This window comes from Sinocyclocheilus rhinocerous, unplaced genomic scaffold, assembly GCF_001515625.1.
Source record: "Sinocyclocheilus rhinocerous isolate Xijiao unplaced genomic scaffold, SAMN03320098_v1.1 scaffold1563, whole genome shotgun sequence".
NCBI classification, from domain to species: Eukaryota; Metazoa; Chordata; class Actinopteri; order Cypriniformes; family Cyprinidae; genus Sinocyclocheilus; species Sinocyclocheilus rhinocerous.
Genome location: NW_015656185.1, coordinates 787700 through 815671, shown reverse-complemented (window position 1 = coordinate 815671; position 27972 = coordinate 787700). Strand labels below are relative to the sequence as shown.

Sequence of the window (27972 nt, the reverse complement as noted above, 5' to 3'; positions counted from 1 at the left end):
GAACCAGTGTTGCCAACTTAGCAATTTTGTTGCTAAATTTAGCAACTTTTCACACGACCCTAGCAACTTTTTCTTCCAAAAGCACCTAGCAACAAATTTAGCTGTTTTTAAAATTTATTTGGCAACTTTTAGCAACTTTTGATAAGTGACTTAAACGATAAAAAGGCACACATTTTCCATCTAAATCACACAAAATGAGGAAACCAAAGATGCCTAGCAGTACACACATCACATGAATTAAGTTAACTTTTGATAAGTGACTTAAACGATAAAAAGGCACACATTTTCCATCTAAATCACACAAAATGAGGTTAGACCAGTGCGCGTTCTTTCACTGCATGATTCAGTTTATTAAAATGCATTTAGAATGATCACAAAATTCAAGATATGGGGGCATAAATGTATATATTGGTGGTATAATGAGACCTCAGAAGACACCCAGCAGCTGGAACAACTCCGGCAGGACACTGCTAATGGTCTCAGGCAGATTAACAACACTGAACTCCCAGGGATATGACTCACTTATTAACAGTGACTTGCTGCCACCTACTGGTGGATTTATTTTCACATTTAAAGTATCTTTTCATTTTTAAAAAATAATTTCAAATATCAGTATTCAACGTTTTATGTTTAAAATATCAAAACAGTATTAATGCATTTGTAACTGAATGTTAAATGCATTCATGTCCTGCATTATACAGTGTGTAAATGCATCTAAATGCCACTTCTGATGCAGCTTCTGTGTTTCCTCTGCATTGCAAAGATTAATTTGGTCAATACTGATTTCATTTGCTTGGTAACAGCCCTTGACTCAAAAGATAATGGACATTTTTAGAATAAAATGCTTTATAAAGGTAAAAATGCCCATAAAAGGTAAAAAATCAATTTAAACTTATTGGAAAAGATTAATTTCTATCAGTGTGTGAACTGATCACCACACAGGAAATATCAAAAACTTTAGGAGTCAGGCAGCTGTCCACGGTAGTCCTTAAGATATCAGCACAATAACACACTCAGCAAAATATTGTCTAATTATCTTTATCGATAAAATCCCAGAAAATATTGAGATATGTTTTTTGTCAATATCGCACACCCCTAATATATGTGACCCTGTCTGTGAAATCCAGGCTAAAGTCTTAAAATCTAATCATGAGATAACAAGCATCAAAGTTTGATTTCAACCATTAATTTCACTATGATTTCAATCTTTGACATGACCTTACTCAGTCAATATTAAAGATATAAAGGTTATATTTTCACAGAATGTTTTACATCTTTATGAAGGATGATTTCATGTAGAAAACAGTAAATCACAAAATTACTTTAGCTGGGTTTTCACAGGCAGGGTCACATATTTAACGTTTTGTTTAGAAAATAAATATGAGAAGTGCCGTTTTTTTCCACTTGAGCCCCTGCCCCTCAAAATGTCTGTGCACGTCCCTGAGTTAGCTGCTATTTGCAATTGTTTAATTTAATAATAATAATTGAATATTTGAATAATTGTTCATTTATGATACACCTTGTTAGTAGCTTGTACCTGCGATTTTTGCTCAGTTAGTACACTGTAAGAAAAATATCTAGAAAAATGGAAAAGGTACTAGTTATTTTCCAGGACATTATCCGTTATCCATTATTCATTATCCATTGTAACCATGTAACACGAAAACACAAAATGCTATGCGTAATTTAAAATGCAGGTAAAAAAACCTGTGAAAAATCAATACGGAAAATTCCCTCATATTAACATAGATTGTGCCCTATTTTATACTAACTAACTGCTAATACACTGCTTAAAACTATAATTGTTCAGAATGTGTAGTTTTACTAGTTTACCTGCTAATAAAAAAAACTTAATTTGTAATTGTTCAAAAATGTGTAAGTGTTCAATGACCCTTAAAGCAAACAGAGAATGCTATTGAAATAATCAATATAATACTAAATTACATCAAATAACACAAAAGAACACTTAAATATACAATTTTTTGTTTTGATATGTGCCATTTTGAACAACCGTGTTTCCAAAATATTTTCTTTCCTGGACATTATTGGTATATTCATAAATTGTGCGCGCTCTGTACCCGCCTGTCCAGCAAGCGGCGCTGTTTCGCGCAGTCTCTCATAGATCCTCTGCAATGAAGAAACACAATGCTATGGCGTCTAGGAACAGTAGTCTTTGCGTTGATAGAAACAGTTTGTAATATAAATCGTGTTTTTAATTCAGACGTTCAAAGCAGGTGAGTGATAATGCAGGAAATGATAAAACCGGTGGGACTATAAAGATCAAAGACTAGCATTGAGTCACATCTAAACAGTTTTCACGAGCCTGATATTAAGTTAACTCTGAACATGACTGACACCAATATTACTATCGTCAATAATCAACGGTAACTAAAACGTAATGAAATAATATGATTGCAATTAAAAGCTCAAAAATGTTGAACCAGTACATCACAGTGTGCCAAATCCTTGTGAGCTGCCTACCTAGACAGCATTTTTGGGCATCATGTATACAATCCACACTCAAGCCCAAAAATACTGTGTTCATGACCTGTTTTTTTTTTTGACGTCTGTTCGCTGTATTTTAAGACAGAGCTAATACGCGTTATACTCCATAACATTTACCCTGTCAAAAATTTTCTGAAGAAAAAAATTGGATCTGATTTTGACACAAAATGCTCCTTTTGTCGGAATGACACCGAAACCCTTCTTCATTTGTTTTGGTCATGCAGTTATTCTTCTCATCTCTGGAAAGATGTTAGTTTGTTAGTTAGATTTTTCAGTGAATCCCAAATTTACTATTTTTGGATTGTTTTGTAATAAACCTAAGTCTCTTCTTATGTAGACCCTATATCACAAATGCAAATTTTCGAATTGCAAACCTGTTTTTGTAGTGTTTTTACAAGAGAAAACTTTATTTGCTTACAATTTCAGTTTCACTTAACAAGAAAGCACTCAGAACATGTACAATTTGCATGGCCTACACATTTTCTATTGTATTTAATGTTTAATTGTTATTGTTCTGTATAATGCCCTCTTCTTTCTTTTTCCTTTATTATTTATTACGTTTCTATTTTGAGCTATGGTATTGGTATGTTTTCTTTCTTTCTCTCCATTGGTTATTTTTAATTATTGTGTTCTAATTTTGTTGTACCATAGTGTAAATTGATGGTTCAAATAAAGCATATAAAAAGCTATTATGCTTTATGTACTGAATGCCATGCGCTGATGTTTTGTGCAGGTCAGTATGAGTGCTGAGGTGGCAGACCGCGAGGCGTTGAGCTGCAGTCGGCCCTGCACCCCGCCGCAGGCCTCCTGGTTTGAGTTTCTGCTGGATCCATCGCTACTGGAGCAGCACCTGCAGGGCCCTCATCCAGGTGTGCATCTTATGCCCTAGAGCCACCACCAAGCCCTGTCGTGATTTCTGTTGTAGTTCGATTGACAGATGCATTGCCAAAACAATGGCGCAAAACAGTGTTGGAGCTCTTTTGTGTTATTATGAGAACTGCAGAATATTTTCGGTTCAGTTTATGAAACTGTGACAGGACACATAAAGAAACAAAATGTCAGGAAAACAAACAAATCCTCTTACATTGCTTGAAGGAGATTGCATATTATCATGACTTTACTGTAGTAAAGTGTTTTTCTAAGGCTGAGGTTATGCCAGAGGACTGTCCTAGTAATATGTGTGCTGTATATTATTTTAAGTTCAGCTTGTAACACGTCTTCATAATCTCTGCATGGATAAGATCAATTCCTGCTTTTCCCCCATGTGCTGTTTCACTGGGAAACCTGTCAGATCACAGAAGTAAAATCAGCCGCAAATGCTTTTTCACGAGCCCTTTGTTTCCTGTGATGAGCTTCAGAATTAAGTTTTATATGGTTTCCACAGACCCGTCTCCTGTTCAGCTCATCGTTCAGTTTCTGGAGCAAGCCTCCAAACCGTCTGTGAATGAGCAGAACCAGGTTCAGCCGCCAGCGGACAACCGGAGGAACCGCACACTGAAGCTGATGGCTCTCAAAGCTGCTGCACACCTGACATGGGATTTGAAAGAACTAGAGAAGGGGTGAGTGAAGATAAAGCATGCGATTTGAATTGTTGTTTTCCCTTTGAGGGCAATATACTGATTTTCTGTGTTACCTGAAAGAAGTCTTTTAATTTTATTTTTATTATTAGCAGCCACCCAGAGTTCCACTTTAACGAGCCACTCAGCAATGTGCTGAAAACACACATTTAGAACAGCCTCAAAGCAATGCCTGACCATTGTGGCCATCATTTTTGCACAGGCAAACTCCACTTACATTCTCTTAAGAAAATGTAAAAATTGGGTTGGACGATTGGACATCTTAGTCCATCTTTAGACAACATGCAATCCCTCGATCGTCCACATTTGATCATTTCTCTTCTCGTTTAAACTGTCCTCTTTGCCTTCCTGTTTGATTCACAGTTTGACCATCCCTGTGCTTAATATGTTACTGAATGAGCTTCTGTGCGTCAGTCGTGTTCCTCCTGGAGTTAAGCATGTAGATCTGGATTTGTCCACCCTGCCGCCCACCACAGCCATGGCCGTGCTCGTCTACAACAGATGGTCAGTGTGACAGTTTAACTGTGTGTCATAGCTAATGCAGGCTCAGGTAAAACTTTGTAAGATCTGGGGCTGCGACTCATTTCGAAGGTCCTCTGGAGGAGATCGCACACATCATTGAGGCTGCCTCGTTTCAGAAAATGTACCATTTAATTCCAAAGTTAGAAAGAAATGACCGTATATTATGCCTCATGAGGAATTACAGTCAGTTTTGCAATGATTTCTTCTCTGAAATGAGACCTGCTCTGTGGTGTATGCGGCCTGCCAATGCAACCTGGAGGGCACAGCCTTTGAAATGAGAGAAGGTTTAAGGAAAAAAAATTAAACATAAAACAGTCACTGGCTTAGTTTATGAATTAATTAGCCTTTTGAACTAATTGGTTGAATGAATTACTCACTCATGAAAGCAGGGGTGTCCAAACTCGGTCCTGGAGGGCCGGTGTCCTGCAGAGTTTAGCTCCAAACCTAATCAAACACACCTGAACCAGCTAATCAAGCTCTTACTAGGCATACTAGAAACATCCAGTCAGGTGTGTTGTTGAGGCAAGATGTAACTAAACTCAAGGACCGAGTTTGGACACCCCTGCAATAAAACAATGACTTGCTGCCATCTACTGGTGGTTTTAGTTTTATATTGAGAGTATCATTTATTTAAATTTTTTTTAATCATTTCAATATTAATTTCAAAATAAAAAACAATGAATAGTAATGACTTTAACTGATTTTTGGGTTATTTTTTATTTATTGTTTTGTTTATTTCTCAGCCAAAATTGTTCTGTGATTAATTTGCAATTAATTATATTAATTATTGGCAGATCATATTGTACCGTGGGGCTGTTGAATGCTTGATTCTGATTCTGGTTGACAAACCAAAACCACCAAAGATACTGACCAAGCAAACAAACATGAATAATAGGATAAATACGTAATGTATATGTAATTCTCTCTCTCTGTGACCCTGGACCACAAAACCAGTCACAAGGGGGTAGGAAATTTACAAAATATCTTCATGGAACATGATCTTTGCTTAATATCCTAATGATTTTCGGCATAAAAGAAAAATTGATAATTTAGACCCATACAATGTTTTTTTGGCTATTGCTACAAATATACCCCAGCGACTTAAGACTGGTTTTAACCAGGGTCACATATATATACATACACACACATACAGTGGGTACGGAAAGTATTCAGAGGATCTGCAAGGAGGAATGGCAGAGGATCGCCAAATCCAGGTGTGAAAAACTTGTTGGATCTTTCCCAAAAAGACTCATGGCTGTATTAGATCAAAAGGGTGCTTCTACTAAATACTGAGCATTTTTCAGTTTTTCTTTTTTAATAAATCTGCAAAGATGTCAACAATTCTGTGTTTTTCTGTCAATATGGGGTGCTGTGTGTACATTAATGAGGAAAAAAAAATTACTTAAATGATTTTAGCAAATGGCTGCAATATAACAAAGAGTGAAAAATTTAAGGGGGTCTGAATACTTTCCGTACCCACTGTATATATATATATATATATAGACACGTTGCATATTTCTGATGCAAATGAAATAAGCAACAAAGAAATCCACTTCTTTTACTGTTGCTTAAGTGTAGCTTTGAGCTTGCAGCAGATTACAGCTGAATGGTCCATGAATCTTCAAGCTGATTCTGCATCAGCCACTTGCTGTGTTAACAGTGTGATATGATCTTTGTCTCAATAGGGCCATTCGTACGATTGTGTTGAGCAGCTTTCCAGAGAAGCAGACCAAACCTGGACCACATCAGCTGAATATGTAAGGAAGGGATAACATGGGTGTCAGTTTTTTGTGTTGTGAACTGTTTAAGCGCTAATAGTGTTTTGTGTTCTGTAGGATGAGTTTGGTGCAGCAGGAAAAGGAACTCACAGAGAACATACTGAGTGTGGTACGACTGAAATTAGTGCTTCGGATATCTGATTGCTCTAGCTTTGGGTTGTAAAAGGAGATTTTCACACAATATTGGATTACTAATTCACAAGAAGTACGTAGTGCAACAGAATAGCAGCAGAAGAAGCAGTGAGGCATAATACAAGCCACAACTTCCTTCCTTCATATTGATTTCGAGTATGAAGGATTGATGTGTTTTATTGTTTAACTTTCATCAATGTCTGATGTCACGTTTTAAAATGCCATTTTCATTCTCAAGGAAAGCTCATCATAGCCCTGTCACTTGTTTAACGCTGTGCTCCTCAGCTCAGAGAACAGGCCACAGACTCTATCACGGTGTTAGAAGGAGCCCTGAACATTAAAAAAGACTTCTACATCCACACGCTTCGAACCCTAGACCTGCTGGCTGCTGATCCCAGTACAGCCAATGGAGAGACCGAGTCGTCCACCGCAGGACTGCGCATCAGCGCTGATCACCTGCACTGTCAGGTGTGTCCTACAGGGAAATAAATCACACTAGTTAACTCTGCTGTAATGTGCTCATTTGTCATGCGAAGATCTGTTCTGTTATTAAAGGATTAGTTCACTCAAAAATGGAAATTTGCTGAAATTTTACTCACCCTCAGGCCATCCAAGATACAGATGAGTTTGTTTTTTCATTGCAAAAAGATTTGGAGAAATGTAGCATTGCATCACTTGCTATGCAATGGATCCTCTGCAGTGAATGGGTGCCGTCAGAATGAGAGTCCAAACAGCTGATAAAAACATCACAATAATCCACAAGTAATCCACACCACTCCAGTCCATCAGTTAACATCTGGAGAAGAGAAAAGATGTGTGTTTATAAGAAATAAATCATTAAGATGTTTTTAACTTTAAGCATTTGCTTCCAGCTAAATTACGAGTCTATAATGCATGATTTTGCTTTCACCAGTGAAAAAGTCATCAGGAGAGAAATATGCACAGATCAATCACGAGCAAAAAGAGTCCAAAACTGTTCTAAACAAATATGTCAGTGGATTTTGATGTGAGAGACTTTTTCACTAGAGCAAGCGTTATTATGGAGTATGGACTAACATTTTAGTCAGAAGTGATGGTTTAAAGTTAAAACACTTTAATTATGAATTTGTTTCTTACAAACACACAGCTTTTCACAAGACATTAATTGATGGACTGGAGTCGCGTGGATTATTGTGATGTTTTTATTGCTCCAAATCTGTTCCCATGAAGAAACAAACTCATCTAAAAATTAGATGGCGGTGGGTGAGGATATTTCCAGGAAATTTAAATTTTTGGGTTCATTCTTCCTTTAAAAGTGAACTATGTTAATATCTGGCAGGTGCATTACGATTTAGGAGGCATTTACTTTCAGCAAGGCTGTTCTGACCCTTCAGTGTATGAGAAAGCCAGAGAACACTTCAGAATGGCACGAGAACTGCTCACAAAGGTGAGACATTATCAAATTAAAGGAAAACTTTGCCCAAAAAAGTACATGCTGTCATTATTTACTCACCTTCATGACACAACTGAAATGCTGTATTGACCAATCAAGCATCCAGGACTGTAGTAATCTGTTGAGATAATCCACATGCATTTCTGAATCATGAAATGCTCTTTTGTTGTTGTGTTTGATGGCAGCTGGATTCCTCTGCATCTCTCTGTTGTGTGGATGAGCAGCGGTTGGCTGGATACTGGAGCGCCTGTAAAACTCTGACCGGAGCCTCAGACCCCAGCGAGAGCCAGCACAGCCCGTACGGCCAGATCAGCTGCTTCATGAGGAACCACGATTATGGGGTCAGCAAGTACTCTCGCTGCACTGTGCCACCATTAAATATGTTCAGATGAAATGAGTGCCATGATACTCTTATTGCTTAAAAAACAGCTCTCCTGAAGTTTGTTATGACCCTTCTGCACAAACTTCCCACAAATTTATAGTACATTGCTTATTATATTGCTTCTCATATGATGACTTACTAATTGAGTAAGTGTAAGTGAGCGTTTTGTTTTTTTTGTTTTTTTTTAATGTCAAGGGAGTCAAAAGATACAATGGCGAATTCTGAAAGAAAAAAAAACGTTACATTCAAATTCAACTGACTTCCTATGCATTTCAGGATACATTTTGTAATGCTTACAGACCCTGAAAGATGTATCATAAAGAAAAAAAATAGAAAGGAAAAGAGAACAGAACTGCTAAACCAAAAACCAAAAAAAAAAACCCCAGCAGGGTAAGGTACAGTGCGTTAGTGACCTTGCATAGTAACATTAAATTTACAGTACTGGTATAATACCTATTTTGACATTACTAATTCTCAAGAGTCCAAAAATTATTTTCATTTACTCCATAGAATAGCCCCCTTTTGCTTTTTTAATTTTAAAGAAAATGTAAGTTTCCATCTTACATATTTCAATTACAATTGCTTTCCAATCTTCTAGAGTGGGTGGAATAAGTTGTAGCCATTTACGAGTAATAGCCTTTTTAGTTACAACCAGGAATATTCTCCATAAATATGTATCATTTGTTTCATGCAAATCCAGATTTCCCAGATATAGCACATAAAACTGAAATGGGATATTAATCTTCAATATTGTCTCTAATGTCCTGTGTACGTGTAAGTGAGCAGTTTTAACGTTTGTATTAAGGTTTTTTATTTAATAAGAGTGCCATGGTTAAGTATTTTTCATTGTATAGTGCTTTTCACAATACGTACTGTTTTAAAGCAGCTTTGCACACACTGAATGTAGAGATGCCCCTTGCATCAAAGAGCAACATCACGCTGGGCCAGAGCTGGATCGGCTGGATATGTATCCCAAGGATAAGGAATGCAAAAGATTAATATTACCTTAGATTCTATTCAATAATTTAGAGCAGACTTGTAGGATAAGAGAGGTGTTTTCAGTTCCAGCGGACGGGAATAATGAATAACAGTGAGGTATGAATTAATTAAATAGATATATGTTTGACGGACTAATAAAAAATCCTGCAGACTTTGGTTAGACTTTTAAGTCATGAATGCATAAATTAGTTTTTTAGCATCAGAAACAAACAGCATATCTTAGTGTAGCAAAGATATGCTACTAACATTGGAAATATGATTGTCAAAGCACCGATTTCTATCAGACATAAGGTCCCTAACCGTAGAAGTCTGTGTAACAGTCAAAAACATTGTTTTATTGTGTTATGTTCAGAGGTTTTCGGGCTAACTAATACCTAACTAATACATTCCTCTGTTTTGTCAGAATTCAGACGTAGGAAATTACTAGCTATCCAGTCTTTGATATTACTAATATATCTGCTAGCTTAGAGAATTGAGGTATTTCTTTAGGACTGGAGGAGCTGAGTATCTTCTGCGTAACAGTGAAAACTAACGCCATGGTCCCTGACAACCTCTCCCAAGTGAAACATAGAATACAAAGAATAGTAGAGGACCTAATACTGAACCCTGTGGTACTCCGTACTCCATCCCACAATTAACACAAACAAACTGGTAGCAATTGGATAGGTAGGTGTGCAGCTGTGGTCAGATGATACAAGCAAGTCATTTGTAACTCTGAAAAATGCAGTCTCTGTGTTATGATGGGACCTAAATTCTGACTGAAACTCTCTACGGTTACTGGTTCTGCAGAAATAAACAGTTGGTTGGGGCAAGATTGCTCTATAATTAAACAGTTCTCATGGGACAAGTTGGAGCTTTTTGATAAGGGTTTGATAACTGCCAGCTTGAAAGTTTTTTGGATATGTCATCAAACGGTTATCCAGTTTTTTGTTTTTGGAGTATGTTGAACCCGTCAGCATAGAGCATATTTTATACGCCACCCTGGCACTCTCTATCATAGCATACTGTTTAAGAAATATTTCTGGTTGGTTCAAGTCAAGTCACCTTTATTTGTATAGCGCTTTATACAATGGTGATTGTGTCAAAGCAGCTTTACAGTGTCAAACAGGAAAATAGTTTGTCAATAATGCAAGAAGACAATAACAGTCATTTTCCAGCTAAAGTCAGTTCATCGATGATACAGTGATGTCATCATCCAGTTCAGCTCTCTTCCAGTAGTTTCTGTGCAATCAGTCAAGCATCCCCAACTAAGCAAACCAAAGGTGACAAGGAACCAAAACTCCCATCGGTGACAGAAATGGAGAAAAAACCTTGGGAAAAACCAGGCTCAGTCGGGGGGCCAGTTCTCCTCTGAACAGACGAAACCAGCATGACGTGGTTTAATTCCAGGCTGCAACACAGGTCAGATTGTGCAGAGGACTCATCTGGTTCCCGTGGTCTTGTGCTAATGGTTGTCGACGTGATGAGGTCTTCGCAGGGGATCTGTCTCTGGGGCGCATCTAGTTGACGTGGTCTCTGCTGACATTCAGGGCTGTAGAGGTAGTCTCTAGGTGCTGTAACCTCGGATTAAGAATGAAAGGGACTAATATTAGTGTAGATGCCATTCTTCTTACGATGTAGCGAGTACATCAGGTGTTATGAGAAGTGTTCCCGGTTCCAGTTGACCTAATTAATGCAGCCTAACAATCCTTTACCGGATTTGAATTATAGAAATGCGATGGTGTATTATGTGTATGCCAGGTTAAAGAGATGGGTCTTTAATCTAGATTTAAACTGACAGAGTGTGTCTGCCTCCCGAACAACGCTAGGTAAATTGTTCCAGAGTTTGGGCGCTAAATAGGAAAATGATCTAGCGCTTGCAGTTGATTTTTGATATTCTAGGTATTATCAAATGACCAGAGTTTTGAAATCGCAGCGGACGTGAAGGACTATAATGCGATATGAGCTCGCTCAAGTACTGAGGAGCTAAACCATTCAGGGCTTTATGAGTAATTAACAAGATTTTAAAATCTATACGATGTTCAATAAGGAGCCAGTGCAGAGTTGACAGAACCGGGCTAATATGGTCATACTTCCTGGTTCTAGTAAGAACTCTAGCTGCTGCATTTTGGACCAGCTGGAGTTTGTTTATTAAGCGCACAGAGCAACCACCCAATAAAGCGTTACAATAATCTAACCTTGAGGTCATGAACACATGAATTAACGTTTCTGCATTCGGTGAGTGGTAAAGTCACTGTAGAGACATCTACATAATTGATTTTTGGTTCCTCCTATAACAGTTGTAGACCTCAGTTACACGTTCACTGGAGCTTGACAGGCCTATGCAGTTGGTGAAATGTGAATTTGTATAACAGTAACCTTTACTGTCTCTGTTTTTTGTCTTTAGGCATTGATCGAGGCCTTCATCAGAGACAACGTTACATTCATTCTACCCAACAGCTTCAGACATTCAATTCAGCTAGAGCTGTTGCACAAGCTTCAACAAGGGTGAGATGCTGTTTAGATGCTTAATGGACAATTATATGTGTATTCAGGGTTCAAAATGACTCCCTGTACAGCATCTTATGCATGCTGTCTTTTACCACAGAAATGTTCAGAGACTCGTTCCTCAGTATAGAATGTGTTTTCCACGGAAGCCCAAAGAGGCGATGGATTATTATTATTTTTCTTTATTTTTTCGCGTGATCACTACATAAGTTGTTTTCTTAAGTTGTTGATCGCAGCTTAATTTTCTTGTGACCTCAATGAAAGCCTAGCAAGCAAAGGGCAACCATGCAAATCACAGCATTTGACGGTACAGTATAAAAGACCTGTGTACTCTTGCGCCCATCCCTTTTTAAGCCAGAAATGAAATACGGAAGATGCAGTTTCTTCTTTAATGGTTCTAACACTGATGAATAGAATAAGTAGATACAAACTCGTTTTCCTTCTACAAAATTCTTACAGAATTAATGGAATCAAAGCTGTATATTTTTCTTATAAACTTCCTCATAGAATTCCATTAGAAGTGGCTTACTATAATTATTTTTTTCTTTCACAAATAGAGAGGTCAGCCAACATGTGGTTAGTGGCATGCCACACATGCTGTCCATAGATCTCGTTGTATATTCCTTTAATGTATGTGTGTCTGTGTGTTTTAAATGACAGGGACAGGGCTCTGGAGGAAGTGTGTCATAAACTGTGTGTGTGTAACGCAGTGAGAGATGCACTGGAGGGTGGCGTCCTCAGTGTGTCCTTCCATCAGCTGCTCCTCAAACCCAGCAAAAACACCATCAGTTTTCTGCTGGAGGTATAAACCCTGCTGCGTCACTGAATCATACACATTACACACTCTATTCTTTTACTAAACGGATCTAGCTCACATGGTCTTCTGTTGAAATAAAGGGCTGTTTTACTGCTCTCTCTCACATGACTCCAGGTGTGTGCAAGGTCAATGGATAAGGAGCACAGTTCGGAAACATGCAAGAGGAAAATGGCTCTTTTTATCAAGTGAGCACCCTTGCAGTTTTAAGAACTATTTTCCCCTTGCCAGACTTTTGACTAATCAGGTTCATACAGTATGTCTTTTTCTATTTTTATTTATTTATTTTTTGCTTTTACATGCTTTTCAAAGGTGGATTTGTTTGAAGTGAATTCTATCATAATAATATACCGACATGGGTGTGGGGAAATGCTGCAGCAGTTTTACTCTTTAAAAAAAAAAATCTAAATCGTCATCGGATTTTAGATGATGTATAATCTAGGGTCTTGTAACTGTTTACCATTTTAAACATCGTCTTATATTTGCTATTGTATTTTATTTTAAATTGTATCATTGTGTGAAAATACTACAAATATTCTGACATATAGCTGTTCATTTGCTTGTTTTCATTGTAGGACAGTTTGTAACAGGCTGGAAGATGTTTCTCTGGCCTTCATGGTGTCTTCTCACAAACTCTTCATGGAACTCCTTCAAGATGAGGAGAAGAAGATCCTGATGGAGCAGATGAGGAAGAGCTCAGCCACAGTCAACCTCAGTGCCAAACCACTGCCCTCATTCTACGATATACCTGGTACATCTGATGGGCAGACGTTTAATCATGACCATATGAAATTCTTCATTTTATCATCTGAAGAGCTGTGCTTGCTGTTGTTTGTGTTTTGTTCTCACCAGCGTCTGCCAGTGTGAATATCAGTCAGCTTGAACAGCAGCTCATTCTGTCACTGGATCCTCGACACATCCGACAAATCCTCATTGAGCTGCAGGGGATGGCCGAGCGACCCTTCTGGAGGGTTAACAGTAAGGTCAGGAAAGACCACGTGATATTTTAAGGCTACTCTTATGCCTCATTTCAGAACATAAAAGGTAGATAATCTAGTCTTCTGTCTTTAATTAGTGCTGATCGAGTAACAAACTGGATCAGTGTTTCTTATACACAATTTTGTTTTGCAGCAAATTGAATAAGAGCTTGTGAATTTATTTGAGCGATTTGCAATATCAATTCATGACAAAAAATGCTTGTCATGAAACAGTTAAAATGTATAAAAATAATAAATTATAGTTGTTGACATTGACTTCTTTTTTCATTCTTGCAAACTGTATTTCTTTCACTGGATCAGTGTTTCTTATACACAATTTTGTTTTGCAGCAAATTGAATAAGAGCTTGTGAATTTATTTGAGCGATTTGCAATATCAATTCATGACAAAAAATGCTTAATTATAAAAAAATAATAAATTATAGTTGTTGACATTGACTTCTTTTTTCATTCTTGCAAACTGTATTTCTTTCTTGTAGTGGGAGGTTCCTGTTGACTATGTGAACGTCATACTAGCAATAAAAGACAACTTGACACGAGACCTGGTGTACATCCTTATGGCCAAGGGTCTGCACTGCATCAGTATAAAGGTGTGTATCTGAACAAGACTCACTTCCACAGCATTCAGTATGTTTACATGCACACCAGAAAGACAGCTGTTTAAGACACAGAAGCAATATTCATGTTGATATGCACTATTGTAGTAATGTGCTCTTAAGCCTGTAACACAGTCCACTAGATCAGTGAATAGCTTTCTCTACACCGTTGCGTAATCTGTAAGAATATGCGTTTACAAGCCCACTAAAGATGCATTCTGCTACAGAAACCCAAATGTGTTAAACCGCTTTCACGTAACTGTGTAAGGAAAATGCTGTTCACATTTACATGATTCTGAATGCTGCTTTCTGCAAAAGCCATGAAATACGCCATTTTGTAAACAACACAGGTGCAGAAGGGGTTAAGGCATGCTTTTTGAGGTGTTAAATAATGGAACAAATACCAGTAAACTGACTACTGCAAACTTTAGTAAATCACCTTGCATAATTCATCTAAATACTCTCCTCCCATTAATTTTGTGTCTGAAAGGGAAACTGCTATAAATGCATATGCAGTAAGGTAGGCTGCAAAAATAACTGTCCACAGCTTTTCATAGCTAATGTGTCTTTAGTGCATATTAATACACTGCTGGTCTTTAGTCAATTCTGACTGTAGTTTTTGTGAATGCTGAAGAGGGTTTGCGCTGGCTGTTAGTAAAGATAGCCCTCGCTATTTTAATAGCATTAAAACGCTGGTTTATTACAAACGCACTATAAGATTAAAAATAAATTAAGTTAGCTGCATCACGTCAGAGGGTAAAATGTTTGGCACTGCTGTATGGACTCGCGTCACGATTCTTCCGATTTCAAATCCAGGTGTTTCAGAAGGCCAGAAAATAATAGATCATATTTTAAACTTCTGAGTTAGTTTTGAGTTCTGAAGCTTGCAGTATGTTTTTATTGTAACCTCAGATATGTGTAAATATCAAGAACATTTTGATTCTCCATTTCATGACCCCTTTAAGTCCAAAAGAAACCAAAGAATACTCAGTTCAAATTAAAGCAATAAGCCACAAGAAGCCGTGGTTTACAGTGAATTTATAACAGCTAAGGGGCGTTGTTAGTCACGACATGAAGCGGAGTTAGCTGTTATAAATTCACTGTAAACCACGGCTTCACGGGGCTTATTGCTTTTATAAAATGGTTATTCCATATACGTAGTAAGGTTTCACAAAATAAAACAGCAAATAAAGTGTAATGATATTAACAGCATTCTTCCACCAAACAATGAAGTTCCTCAGAAACGGTTGTGGTTCCAACAAAGTGGTTGCCGAGCAACACACAGACGTAAACAAAGGTGTATGTTTGTAGAGTAATTTACAACAGCTTCGAACGCGGCTCAACCAATCAGAATCAAGGACCGGAACTCTCCGTTTTATAAAAATAATTGTATCATTTGTATTCATGTGATTCTGGTTGCCACATTTTTGTAATTCATTTTGAAAACCGAGGCAGTTTCATTTAATTTAGCTGGGATTTATTTCTGGGAAATATTTCTTAGAAACATTTATTTCTATGAAATTACATTTTTTTAATTAAAGATTACACCGAGGCTTATATTTGTAGTCTCAAATGTCAGTTTTCTTTTAGTTTGTAGTTTGAGCCACTTTGTTTGTCTCTTTGGCTGCTGCAGGATTTTGCACACGCTCGTCAGCTGTTCACGGCGTGCCTCGAGCTGGTGACAGAGTTTTCTCCTAAGCTGCGTCAAGTCATGCTCAACGAGCTGCTGTTGATGGAGGTTAGAGGTCACGAGGCAGGCGCTGCCGAAGGCAACATGGAGAGACCTCCACCCGACCTGGTCAGCAGGGTCCGCGGATATCTGGAGATAAGGATACATGGTATTATTACGTCAGCTGTTGCAGACAAATGCTCTCTTAACATGATCTTTAGCTTTACATGAACCAGAGCAAAGTCTTTCACACTCACTTCTGGGAATGCAATGAAATTGTAAAGAGAAATAAATGAATCTGACCTTAGATCAGATATCTACACATAGTTGTTCATCTAGGCTTTTAAGGCAGGTGAGCGTCAGATTTTGGCCTGAAAGGTAATGGCAATTTACTCAGGATGTGATCAACCCAAATTGTGCAGGAAGAGTGAAAGTGTTGACTTTATTCTTTCATAAATTAAGCTCTTTGGGTTTATGTGCTTATTCTAATGAAACCAGATGAAGTGCAATTCATATTTTCGGGTAGGATGCTATAATTCCTTGCAATGTTCTCCACGGCACAGATCTCCCGCTTCGTCAGATCGTCGGGGAGGAGTGTGTCGTGTTCATGCTCAACTGGAGGGAGAACGAGTATCTGACGCTGCAGGTGCCACAGTCACTGGTCAACAGCAACCCGTATATAAAGGTACTCTTCCCACAAACGCTCCTGTGCTTCATTGTCATGAATAAAGTCACAGTCTGAAAATCTTTTCATATTTACACATTTTCTAGTAGGCGCAGACATGTTCTTGTGAGATTTTGTAAGAATTGTTACCTCGGATCATGTCTTCTTGTGTTTTATTCTTCATGCAGTTAGGGCAGCTGATAGCATCTACCTGTAAGGAGCTGCCAGGACCCAAAGAGAGCAGACGCACGGCAAAGGAGCTCTGGGAGGTGGTGGTGCAGATCTGCAGTGTTTCCAGCCAGCACAAACGCAGCAGTGACGGTCGAGTGAGCCTTCTCAAACAGAGAGAGTCCTCGCTGGGCATCCTGCCCCGGTGAGACACGGGGACCACTCCATAGAGAATAACTCTAAAACCTGCCTTAGATGACTTCCAGAGGACAAAAAAACATACAGAGCCTGTTTCAGCGTCTGCAATATAATATATAAAAACGTGATCACAGCGTGTGTTAAATAACTCTCCATGTCATGTTAATGCATTGTTATATTTTCTTTTGTTTGTGCTTTTAGGAGCAAATTCATGACTTTTATGAAAAAACTACGGGTAAGTGTAACATTGCCAAGTACACCGCATTACATAAAAGTATCTTAAATATAGAGAACTTCCAGTATTAATCTCTAATATAATTTTTGGGGTTTTAGGAGCCACTGGTTTTGACAACGCTCATCTCTTTGTTTGTGCGGCTTCACAATATTGTACGGGTATGTGCTATCAATGGAAGTTATTTGTTTTTGTTTGTTTTTTTAGATTGTAATTGTTTTGGTTGCCGTTTTATTCTTTTTATGTCATACTGTAGGATGACTTAAAATTAATTGGTGAAGTATGTAATACAAATAACAACAGAATAGGTACTATAATGGGAAAATCTTATTTCTGTGGATTGATTGATGTGTTTTTTATTTCTATTTCTCAGGATGATATAGTGAATGAAGTGACAGCTGAGCATATCTCCATATGGCCTTCATCTCTGGCCAAGTATGTCACAACTAATGAAATGCCATTAGAAATGCTCCTATGTTTAAATCTGTAGATGTAATGATAGTTTGTGATTTATAAGGTTTGTTTTGATGGTGTAATCTTGGTGTCAAATGTTCTGATGATGGTGATGATGATGATGATGGTGGTGGTGATGGAGATGATGATGATGGTGATGGAGATGGTGGTGATGGAGATGATGATGATGATGGTGGTGGTGATGATGATGATGGTGGTGGTGGTGATGATGATGATGATGGTGGTGGTGGTGATGATGATGATGATGGTGGTGGTGGTGATGATGATGATGATGGTGGTGGTGGTGATGATGATGATGATGGTGGTGGTGGTGATGATGATGATGATGGTGGTGGTGGTGATGATGATGATGATGGTGGTGGTGGTGATGATGATGATGATGGTGGTGGTGGTGATGATGATGATGATGGTGGTGGTGGTGATGATGATGATGATGGTGGTGGTGGTGATGATGATGATGATGGTGGTGGTGGTGATGATGATGATGATGGTGGTGGTGGTGGTGGTGATGATGATGGTGGTGGTGGTGATGGAGATGATGGTGGTGGTGATGGAGATGATGATGAGGGTGGTGGTGATGGAGATGATGGTAATGATGATGATGGTGGGGATGATGATGGTGGTGATGGAGATGATGGTGATGATGGTGGTGGTGGTGATGATGATGGTGATGATGGTGGTGGTGATGATGATGATGGTGATGATGGAGATGATGGAGGTGATGATGATGATGATGATGGAGATGATGGTGGTGGTGGTGATGATGATGGTGATGATGGTGGTGGTGATGATGATGATGGTGATGATGGAGATGATGGAGGTGATGATGATGATGATGATGGAGATGATGGTGGTGGTGGTGATGATGATGGTGATGAGGGTGGTGGTGATGATGATGATGGTGATGATGGAGATGATGATGATGATGGAGATGAGGGTGGTGGTGATGATGATGGTAGTGGTGGTGATGGAGATGATGGTAATGATGATGATGGTATTTGATAAATGAAGTTAACCAACTAACATTATACATACCCTTTTGGTTTCTGTACCCAATATTTAAAAAATTTACAAATGTAATAAAAATATAGGTATCGGCATCGGTATCGGCAAGTACCAAAAATAAAAGTATCGGTATCGGGCGAGTACTGGAAAAAGTGGTATCGGTGCATCCCTAATGATGATGATGGTGGGGATGATGATGATGGTGGTGATGGAGATGATGGTGATGATGATGATGATGGTGGTGGTGGTGATGGTGGTGGTGATGATGGAGATGGAGATGATGATGGTGGTGATGGAGATGATGATGATGGTGGTGATGGAGGTGATGATGATGATGGTGGTGGTGGTGATGGAGATGATGGTAATGATGATGATGGTGGTGATGGAGATGATGATGATGGTGGTGATGGAGATGATGATGGTGATGGAGATGATGGTAATGATGATGATGGTGGTGATGGAGATGATGGTGGTGGTGATGGAGATGATGATGTTGATGATGGTGATGATGATGATGGTGATGGAGATGATGGTGATGATGATGATGATGGAGGTGGTGGTGATGATGGTGATGATGGTGGTGGTGGTGATGAGGGTGGTGGTGATAACGGTGATGGAGATGATGATGGTGGTGATGAGGGTGGTGATGGAGATGATGATGATGATGATGATGATGGAGGTGGTGGTGATGATGGTGATGATGGTGGTGGTGGTGATGGTAGTGGTGGTGATGATGGTGATGGTAGTGGTGGTGATGATGGTGATGGTAGTGGTGGTGATGATGATGATGATGGTGATGATGGTGGTGGTGGTGATGAGGGTGGTGGTGATAACGGTGATGGAGATGATGATGGTGGTGATGAGGGTGGTGATGGAGATGATGATGATGATGATGATGATGGAGGTGGTGGTGATGATGGTGATGATGGTGGTGGTGGTGATGAGGGTGGTGGTGATAACGGTGATGGAGATGATGATGGTGGTGATAATGATGATGGTGGTGATGGAGATGATGATGATGATGATGATGATGGTGGTGTTGATGCAGTTTACAGTCGGTGGATGTTGAAGCCGTGGTCATCACGTTGAAGGAATTGGTGAACTATGCTCTCAGCCTCAACCCCAACAATCAGTCCTGGCTCTGCACGCAGGCTGACATTTACTTTGGTAAGTTAAAGCTGTGTATGAATGAAACCCTGCACTCATACTGTAAAGATCCAACACTGAGGGGTCATAGGATTCATATAACACTTTAAACAATACACATTGTTGTTTGTTTACAGAGGTTTGTGTTAACGCTAAATTGTTTATATTTAACAGTTTATTGTATATCGCTTTATGTATGTGGTTATTTTTGTTGTAGTTGCAAGCTGGGCTAGTTAATTTATGCTGTGAAATGGAGGATTATGAATCTGTAAGGTTTGGCCTAATTACGATTAGGTGATGTGTATCACTGCCATGGTTAAGTAATGCCTATAAATATCAGGCTTTAAGATTTTAGTCATATCACCCAACCCCAAGCAGTTCAACTTAAAAGTAAATTTAAAGTCATGCTATAATACTTAAATTTACTCAGTCTGGTGTGACTAAAACATACAGAAGTATAAAATATTTGCAATGTTTTGTTTTCATCAAAATATTTAACTATTTACACAGACTGATGCTGAATGTTCATAATTCTTTGAAAATAAAGTTTGATTCCCAAATAAATTTTTTGACATTTAAACAATTAAAAACTCTTGGCCAAGTCTGTCAGATGCACAGTATTTCAGAGATGAGTTCAGAGAGATGCATTGATAAAAGCATAAAGCATAAAGCATTTTTTAAAAGCAAAATATTAAAAAAATTGTTTTCATGCCGAAAGTTCATTTTTAAATGGGTCCAAATGCTAAAAGAATTATTAATTTATAGGCCTGTCACGATAACAACTTTTTGTTGTGCGATATATTGCCCCAGAAATAATTGCGATAAGCGATATTATTGTCATTTTAAGACCATTTTATGCCACTGAATATATAATCATAATGTAACAGCATAGTAATGCAAGAAGGCCTTCACACTTTCAAATGACACAAACACTTAATTCTTAAGAATATTTAGATCATGGAAATTAAGTATCAAAATATTAGATACCTTAAAAAACTTGAATAAATAGTAAATAAACATTTTCTAACAAAAAGTGCAAAGTAACAAGTAGAAAAAAATAAAAATGCGCAAAGAACTTGTATGGAGATTTTTCCATCTACAGATTTTCCCCTGACCTTCTTTTCTCTGTAAATGAAGGGTGCACACTATTGCTGAAAAACACAATCACTACTCAGCAGTCAGATGTCCGTATGCACAAAGGCACAGATCCCTAAACTAGGCCATATCTGCAGATTAAACTTTTTTTTGTAGAAGCGTTTTTTTCTATTTGAACTAGCACCTCATGACTACACCACGTTATGTACGAGAAGCTGCAAAAGACACAGGCGCAAGTGGAATGTACAAAACATTTTTTTTTTATGTTATTGTGTTTTTTTTATGTGAATATAATGGGCGATATATTGCGTCACCAAAAATGATTGCGGTCATGTACATATATTGTGCGACAAGTCGATATATTGATTACTGCAACAGGCCTATTAATATAGTACTTGTAGATTTTTGCCAGGTTAGAAATACAGAGAAAGCATTTAAAAAACAATTAATTTTTTTTCCCTCACAATTTGATGTTTACAGAATTGCATTGAAAAATTAGTCATTCAAAATTACTTTGAAAAACATACTTCAGTTTAAGTTTTTACTTATTAAATTATTTCTTTTATTTTTTCTTCTTTTGTTGTTTCAGTGAGCAGCCAGTATTCTGCAGCGATGCATTATTACCTGCAGGCAGGGACCGTGTGCTCCGATTACTTCACTAAACCCGTTCCTCCTGACGTCTACACCGACCAGGTGCTGGAAATCTGCAGAACACTGTTGTGAACGAATAAAGAAAACCCTTTCATTTCTACTTTTGGATTGGTAGTAAAATGCCCTGTAGAGATGTGACTGACACACGCTGAATGTTTCTGCAGGTTCTGAAGAGAATGATCAAGTGTTGCTCGCTGTTGAACTGTCACACTCAGGTAACAAACCGCATCGGTGTACTGTCACCAGTCTCGTCGCAGAGAATTGCATTGGCTGATACATGATGTCCTTGTGTGCACTCTGCAGGTGGCTGTTCTCTGCCAGTTTCTGAGGGAAGTCGACTACATGACTGCATTCAAAGCTCTACAAGAGCAAAACAGGTGAACTCGCAATGCATCAATACCCGCTTTACAAAATAGTTCAGAAACGTTCTTCATTGCATTTTTCTCCATTCCATCAGTCATGACTCCATGGATTCGTTCTATGGCTACATCTGGGACGTGACGATTCTGGAATATCTGACATGTATCCTTTTTAAAGAAGACCCAATCTCAGACCAACACGAGTCCGCTGTTATCAGTTAATTTGCAAATGTATTAATAAAAAAAGATTTGAATAACCCTGTTTTTCAGCACATCTGATATTTTCCGTCCATTGTTTTACCGTAACTTTTGCCTTTAGACATTCATCATAAACGAGGAGAGGGTGACAAAAGACAAGTTGCGGTAAGCCGATTTATTTATCTGTTGATTCAAGAATCAATTAGGCCACATAGTTTCATTTATTGTAGATGGTGTAGAAATGCAATCTAACAATATTTACTTTCAGTGCAGATTCAAAGCAAGATTTGTACAAAAGTTGCTTGATTTTCAGAGGGCACAATTGGCCATCACAAAGGAATCTAAAGTAGCTCAGTACATGGATATGAAGGTAATGATGGTTAATCTCTTTGAACACAGATCAAGGCCATCGGACAGACAGAGTTAAACTCCAGTAACCCAGAGGAAGTTCTGCAGCTTGCAGCGCAAAAAAGGAAGAAGAAATTCCTACAGGCCTTGGCTAAACTCTACTTTTAAATTAATTACAAGACTGTTTGTTTGGTTTTTAAATGGGGAAAAAAAATCAAAAACATTTTTCAAATAAATATGCCTACGCTAATTCATGTGTCTCCTATTTTTATAATGTACAAATGTATAGAGGTGTGTGTGTGTGCATATATATATATATAACACACACACACCAATTTTCACAATTATGTGTCAATAAGGAACAATCAAATGCACAATGTAATGCCTTTGGTAAAGTTGAAATTAATATATATATATATTTAAACATCTTACATTCTCTATACAAATGAACAGTATACTTATATTATGCTGTATAATAAAGAACATTGTGCCGACAGGAAATTTGATATTTTCATGAATCACATTTGAAGTCATCATTTGAACTCGAAAAATAAAATAGAAAAAATACAAAAATACCACTAGCAATCCTGAGGCCTGCTCTTATTTTTTGCACAATTATTTTTGTACTATAAAGTATAAGAGAACCATAACCCAACACTGGGGAGCATAAGTTGTCTGTTCAGAACACAAAACAGCAGTTTTCTAAAGCCTATTTTGTTAACTTAAATAGCAGTTCAAGCCCTGTGCACATAGTACATATTACAGTTTTACAACTTATGACCTGAACTTTGAGATGAAGTCTAGAACTAGAGTGACGGTAAAAATCACAGTACACTGATCCTGCTGTGTGAACACTAGTGTTAGCTGGGTTTCTCAGCGCTGCTGGGTGGTGTTGGTGGGAAGAAGTGCTCCAGGCTTTCTGACTGTTTCTCCTGAGCCTCTTTCTGTAAATGAGAACGACAAGGACTTGAGAACGGTTAAATGCACCTGGCTGAAACAATGCCACTGCAGAACCAAATGAGCACAACATGCTGATGATTCTGTTCTCATACCACCTCTGAACTTCAACATCCATCGACTGCATTGATGTCTATGATTAATATGTGACCCTGGAGCACAAAACCAGTTTTATTTTTTTTGCACCCTCAGATTCCAGATTTTCAAATAGTTGTATTCTCGGCAAAATATTGTCCTATCCTAACAAACCATACATCAATGAAAAGCTTATTTATTCAGCTTTCAGATGATGCATAAATCTCAATTTCACAAAATTGACCCTTATGACTGGTTTTGTGGTCCAGGGTCACATATTAGTTAAGCACTAGACCCACCAGCATGCTGAGGTAGTCCCCGTGTGTCTGAATGTTGTGTCTGTCCTCAGACGGCACTTGGCCAAATTCCTTCAGCTGTGCGCTCTTATAACACATCAAGGTCTCCACGAAAGGAGCCATCCAGTTCACACACGTCTCAATGGCCTCCCACTTCAGTCCTGTGTGGAGGACAAACACTTCGTCTGATCTACGCTGAGACACTTCAACATGTTCAAAACCGCTACTCTTCACACTGCTCAGTAACAACCTACACAACTACAATGCAAATTTTGATGCAGTTATATTTATTTAAAAAAATGTATGTTTGTAATTAGTAACTACGTAAGAACGTGTGTGCCGTTTATGGCAAAACGTCCAAGGTATGGTTTCCAATATGTCACTAATGTTAATCAAACAACAAAACACAGCTTTAACAAAGATTCATCTAAGTTTAATTCATACAGTGAACACTGCAGTGTTATTTTACACTTATTAAATTTCTGTACCTGAATACTGCTGTTTATTTTATCTATGCTTGTAATTTGTGTATTTGTTCTTATTTATTTTTTTTTACTGACTGTTCACTTGCCTTTAATCATGTTTGAACTTTCTTAGGCTATAGTTTTTGCTGTAGTATATGAAGAAGTACTTAGTGTACTTTAAGTAATAAACGGAAAGCAAAGTTACATTGATATAAAATAAGTGGCATTAATGTTTTTGTTTGTTCACATTGATGTTCAAATTACATTTTCTGATTTGTGACATTACTTTTTATGTACTGCTAAAACACTGCTGGTCACATTCAGAAGTTGTAGTGATGCTTTCATTTCATTTTGAGAAACATATATTGGTTATATAATTTACATGTTAAAATATTTTAAAATATAATTTTAAATGATTTTACACTTAAGTCAATATCGTATCGCATATTGAATATCGCATTATTTAACAAGGTATCGCATATATCGCATTTTTCTTCAATATGGCACAGCCCTAGCTAATATAACAGTAGACCTTGCAAATGAATATCTTACCCGATACTTTTTGGACAACATCAGCTGACATGAAGCGGCAAAAAGCAGCTGCTGCTAAGACTCCATATTTAAAGTCCAAAGAGTTGATATCAAGGATGCACAAATCCAAGAGCTAAAACAAACAACACAAGCTGTCAAGATATTTTTATTAGATAATTTAATAGTGTATAATGGTGTGTGGAAAGCGTGTGCACCTGTGTGATCTGAATGTAGGTTTCCTGAGGAAACTGCGGCACTAATAGATTGGTGAGATCGTACAGTGAGGCGATCTGAATGTAGAGCTTCATCCACGAGAGCACAGTCTCTGGACAAAGATCCCAGTTTAACGCCTGTCGAGTACATACAGACACGTTTAAATAGCACACTTATACACACTAAAAGAAATACTTTCTCATTTCATTTTTTTATTAGATGTTTTTATGTTCCCTGTTTTCAACTTTACTACCTTGAGTCATCAAGACCTTACAATGCAAACATTAAAAGCAGGGGCCCAATCGGTCCAATAAATAACCGTTCAATTAAAAAAATTCATGATTTGCCAAAAAATTGGTAATCAAAAATAAAGATGCATAAAATGCAACAAACTGAATTGTATATAATTGTTTTCAACATATTATGTTGTGTTTTTTATATCTATCCATATAACTGATTTATGAATTTCTCTAATGATTTTTGCACCCTCATATGAAAGGACACAGAACCAGAAGTGATTTCTCTGTCCACACCTTCAACATGATCAGCTCCATCTGCAGGATCTCCTCCTCCAGACAGGCTCCGTCAGACACATAAGCCAGCTCAGTGATTTTTGGAGGATATATTTCCTATAAGAACAAGGAACATGCAGTGATTTGCAGTGATCTATTTCCCATGCAGACAGTAGCTCAAAATGAGATTAATTTATATTTGACACAGCATGCTGCTTGCGTTTAGAGTGGACTGTGAACTGTAGGTTAACATCACAACAAGTGCATAAATCAAGCATGTGATCAAAACAAAGTAAATGCAATCTTTTAAAGGGGTGGTTCACTGGTTTTGGGTGCAGTCTAACATGTGTTAATGCACATAATTTACCTTTATTCCACACCGCTCTGTCCCTTCTTTGAGAAACGCACTGATCATTTCCTGCTTTTATGAAGCCCCTCCCTCAGAAATAGGCGATGGGCTCTGATTGGTTAGCTAGCCCAGTGTGTTGTGATTGGCTAAACCGCCTCTAGCACGTGTCTAAACGTCCCGCCCCTCACCTCAGCAGCATGTGCTCCGGTTGCGGGTTTTATCTGGGTTTGTGATGTCACGAACCCGGGAAGTAACTCGTTGTAGTCCCTACCAGCCGTTTTTGTAGGCATTAAACCGCCAGAATTTTAAAAGACGATATCTCCGTTTGCATTGATCTTTCAGCTTCGTAGCTTTGCAGATACTGTTTATGCTCAAACAGCAACATTACACACTAATGTTAAAAAAGTGAAATCGCAATGAACCACCCCTTTAAGTAAAAAAACAAAACTCTGCACTTCAGTTGTCACAGGCCAAAATATAGAATTCTATTATATTAAATTACAAAATATTCTAATTCTAATAAATCAATAAAGAGCTTTTATTTTGATGGAAAACCGCAGACGCACCTCAAAGACCTTCTTTTGTTGAAAACCAATTTATAACCGATTCTAATTATAAATTTGGAAGTGTTATGTTGTGCTTTCAAATGCACTGCGACCCAAACTATGCGCCTGCAGAGATTGAGTTTGTGTGAAACAGCATTTAATGTGAATCTAATCGCTCTGAGACACTGAAAACACTGGATCATGAGCTGCATGTATGTAACACATCAGGGTCAAACTATATATTTATATATAAATAACTGCAGTCTTTGCAATCTGATAACTGTACTAAGCCACATCATGTTCTCAAATCCATGCATTGCTAGAATTCACAAAACTAACTGGCCAAGTAACAGCATTTCATAAACACGCCAGCACTGATTTTTACTCAGTGCTTACTTTGGTGCTTACGCACAGTTAATTTTGGACACTGGCTGATATGCTACACAGAGAAACTAGCTTGCTCAGTGCTGTTGGAAAGCAATAATAAAATAAATGTATTTGAAAATCATTTTGCAGTTTGTTTAGTCAATTTACACAGGAAATACTTCTCAGGTTGAAAATATGGAAACCCATAAAAATCACATCCCTGATTAATATTGAATTGTGCTCAAGCACAGCTCAACTAATTAGCCTTATAATGTAATATAATGTTTTTTTCTCTAGTGTTCAACGTGAAGCTGTTTTTGCACTGATGCCAGACTTCTTATGTGTTATGAATAATTTTATGTTGACCAGATGTAATACAATTTCAAGTCTAATGTGATGTTCATAGATTATATTGAGCAGAGAGTTATTAAACACTTGTATACCTCTATTTTGGAGGAGATGAACAGAGCAGTGATTCCTATGAGCTGCAGTTGATCCTTCTGCACATCACTTTGGGACAACATGTACCTGTCAAAGAAGTCCTGAGCCAGGTAGAAGGTCTGTCTGTGAAGTGTGTACGATTCACACACCTACAGAGAGAGAAAGATGAAGAGCTGGAAGATATTTCTACAACCAGTTACTGACTCTAGTTGACTAGTCGATTCAACTCGTGATGTTTTCATGTTTTTTTTTTTGCATTATCAAGGGAATACACTAGAGAAAATGTCTGGGAGAGGGATTCTCTGACAAGTTTAACAAATGCAATGCTGAACTTCAAATTGGCTGCTGTGAGCAAATGCTCCTTTTAATACTTCCTATCCAGGAGTTTAAGCTTAAAACCTATTCACAAAACTCTTAAAGCAAGTTTTACTAAAGAACTCTTAATATAAGAGTAGACCTCATTGCTATAGATTGCTATAGATTATGATATAACAAGGTCATATTCAGAAACCATTGAAACAGGATGTGAAGTAAACAGAAGAGAATGACAAAATAACGATCCACATAACAGAACATAAACCTGACAATAAAATCTATTAGGCTATTGTTAGCCTATGTATAACTTGACTGGACAAGAGACTTTCTATTGATATTTCCACCTGTGCGTTCTAGACGGGCTGTCAGTCAGTCTTTAAACCGTTCGGCGCCACAAGGTGGTGGAAATGGACTGTCTTTGAGTGAGTCTTTAAAGGGGTCATATGATGCTGCTAAAAAGAACATTATTTTGTGTATTTGG

The 27972-nt window shown here is 37.9% G+C and overlaps 2 protein-coding genes across 4 annotated transcripts in view; one reads left to right on the top strand and one right to left on the bottom strand.

Moving 5' to 3' along the window:
* The first annotated feature begins 2104 nt into the window (after positions 1–2104).
* On the top strand, positions 2105–22638 carry LOC107719852 (integrator complex subunit 8-like). Of its 3 annotated transcripts, none has more exons than XM_016527392.1 (28): positions 2105–2234; positions 3239–3374; positions 3890–4064; positions 4446–4586; positions 6290–6361; positions 6440–6491; positions 6800–6982; positions 7833–7940; positions 8132–8287; positions 11714–11814; positions 12475–12616; positions 12746–12816; positions 13201–13379; positions 13481–13611; positions 14104–14214; positions 15854–16058; positions 16453–16574; positions 16742–16926; positions 17121–17154; positions 17253–17312; positions 17525–17586; positions 19679–19797; positions 21461–21564; positions 21687–21737; positions 21826–21899; positions 21980–22044; positions 22201–22244; positions 22479–22638. In XM_016527392.1, exons 2-28 carry the CDS (start codon positions 3245–3247, stop codon positions 22593–22595), a joined length of 2994 nt encoding a protein of 997 aa, XP_016382878.1. In that variant the 5' UTR covers positions 2105–2234; positions 3239–3244; the 3' UTR covers positions 22596–22638. The 3 variants fall into 3 exon arrangements, with proteins under 3 accessions (XP_016382878.1, XP_016382879.1, XP_016382877.1); XM_016527393.1 differs by lacking the exon at positions 2105–2234 and adding an exon at positions 2360–2384; XM_016527391.1 differs by lacking the exon at positions 2105–2234 and adding an exon at positions 3070–3088 and having other exon boundaries at positions 13204–13379.
* A 284-nt stretch (positions 22639–22922) lies between these two features.
* Positions 22923–27972, bottom strand: part of LOC107719859 (G1/S-specific cyclin-E2-like) — a 13379-nt gene continuing 8329 nt past the window's right edge. The window contains exons 7-12 of the mRNA XM_016527399.1: positions 27179–27325; positions 25497–25592; positions 24966–25100; positions 24772–24883; positions 23759–23916; positions 22923–23371 (exon numbers count right to left, since the gene is read on the bottom strand). Coding sequence (XP_016382885.1) covers positions 23288–23371; positions 23759–23916; positions 24772–24883; positions 24966–25100; positions 25497–25592; positions 27179–27325 — 732 coding nt within the window. The 3' untranslated portion in view covers positions 22923–23287. The remainder of the gene's footprint in view (positions 23372–23758; positions 23917–24771; positions 24884–24965; positions 25101–25496; positions 25593–27178; positions 27326–27972) is intronic.

Excerpts from the sequence above, each read along its gene's own strand:
- LOC107719852 (XM_016527391.1), top strand. Across the intron at positions 12,617-12,745 it reads CCATCAGTTTTCTGCTGGAG|GTGTGTGCAAGGTCAATGGA; the intron begins GTATAAACCCTG and ends ACATGACTCCAG. Across the intron at positions 17,155-17,252 it reads CTTTTATGAAAAAACTACGG|GAGCCACTGGTTTTGACAAC; the intron begins GTAAGTGTAACA and ends TTGGGGTTTTAG.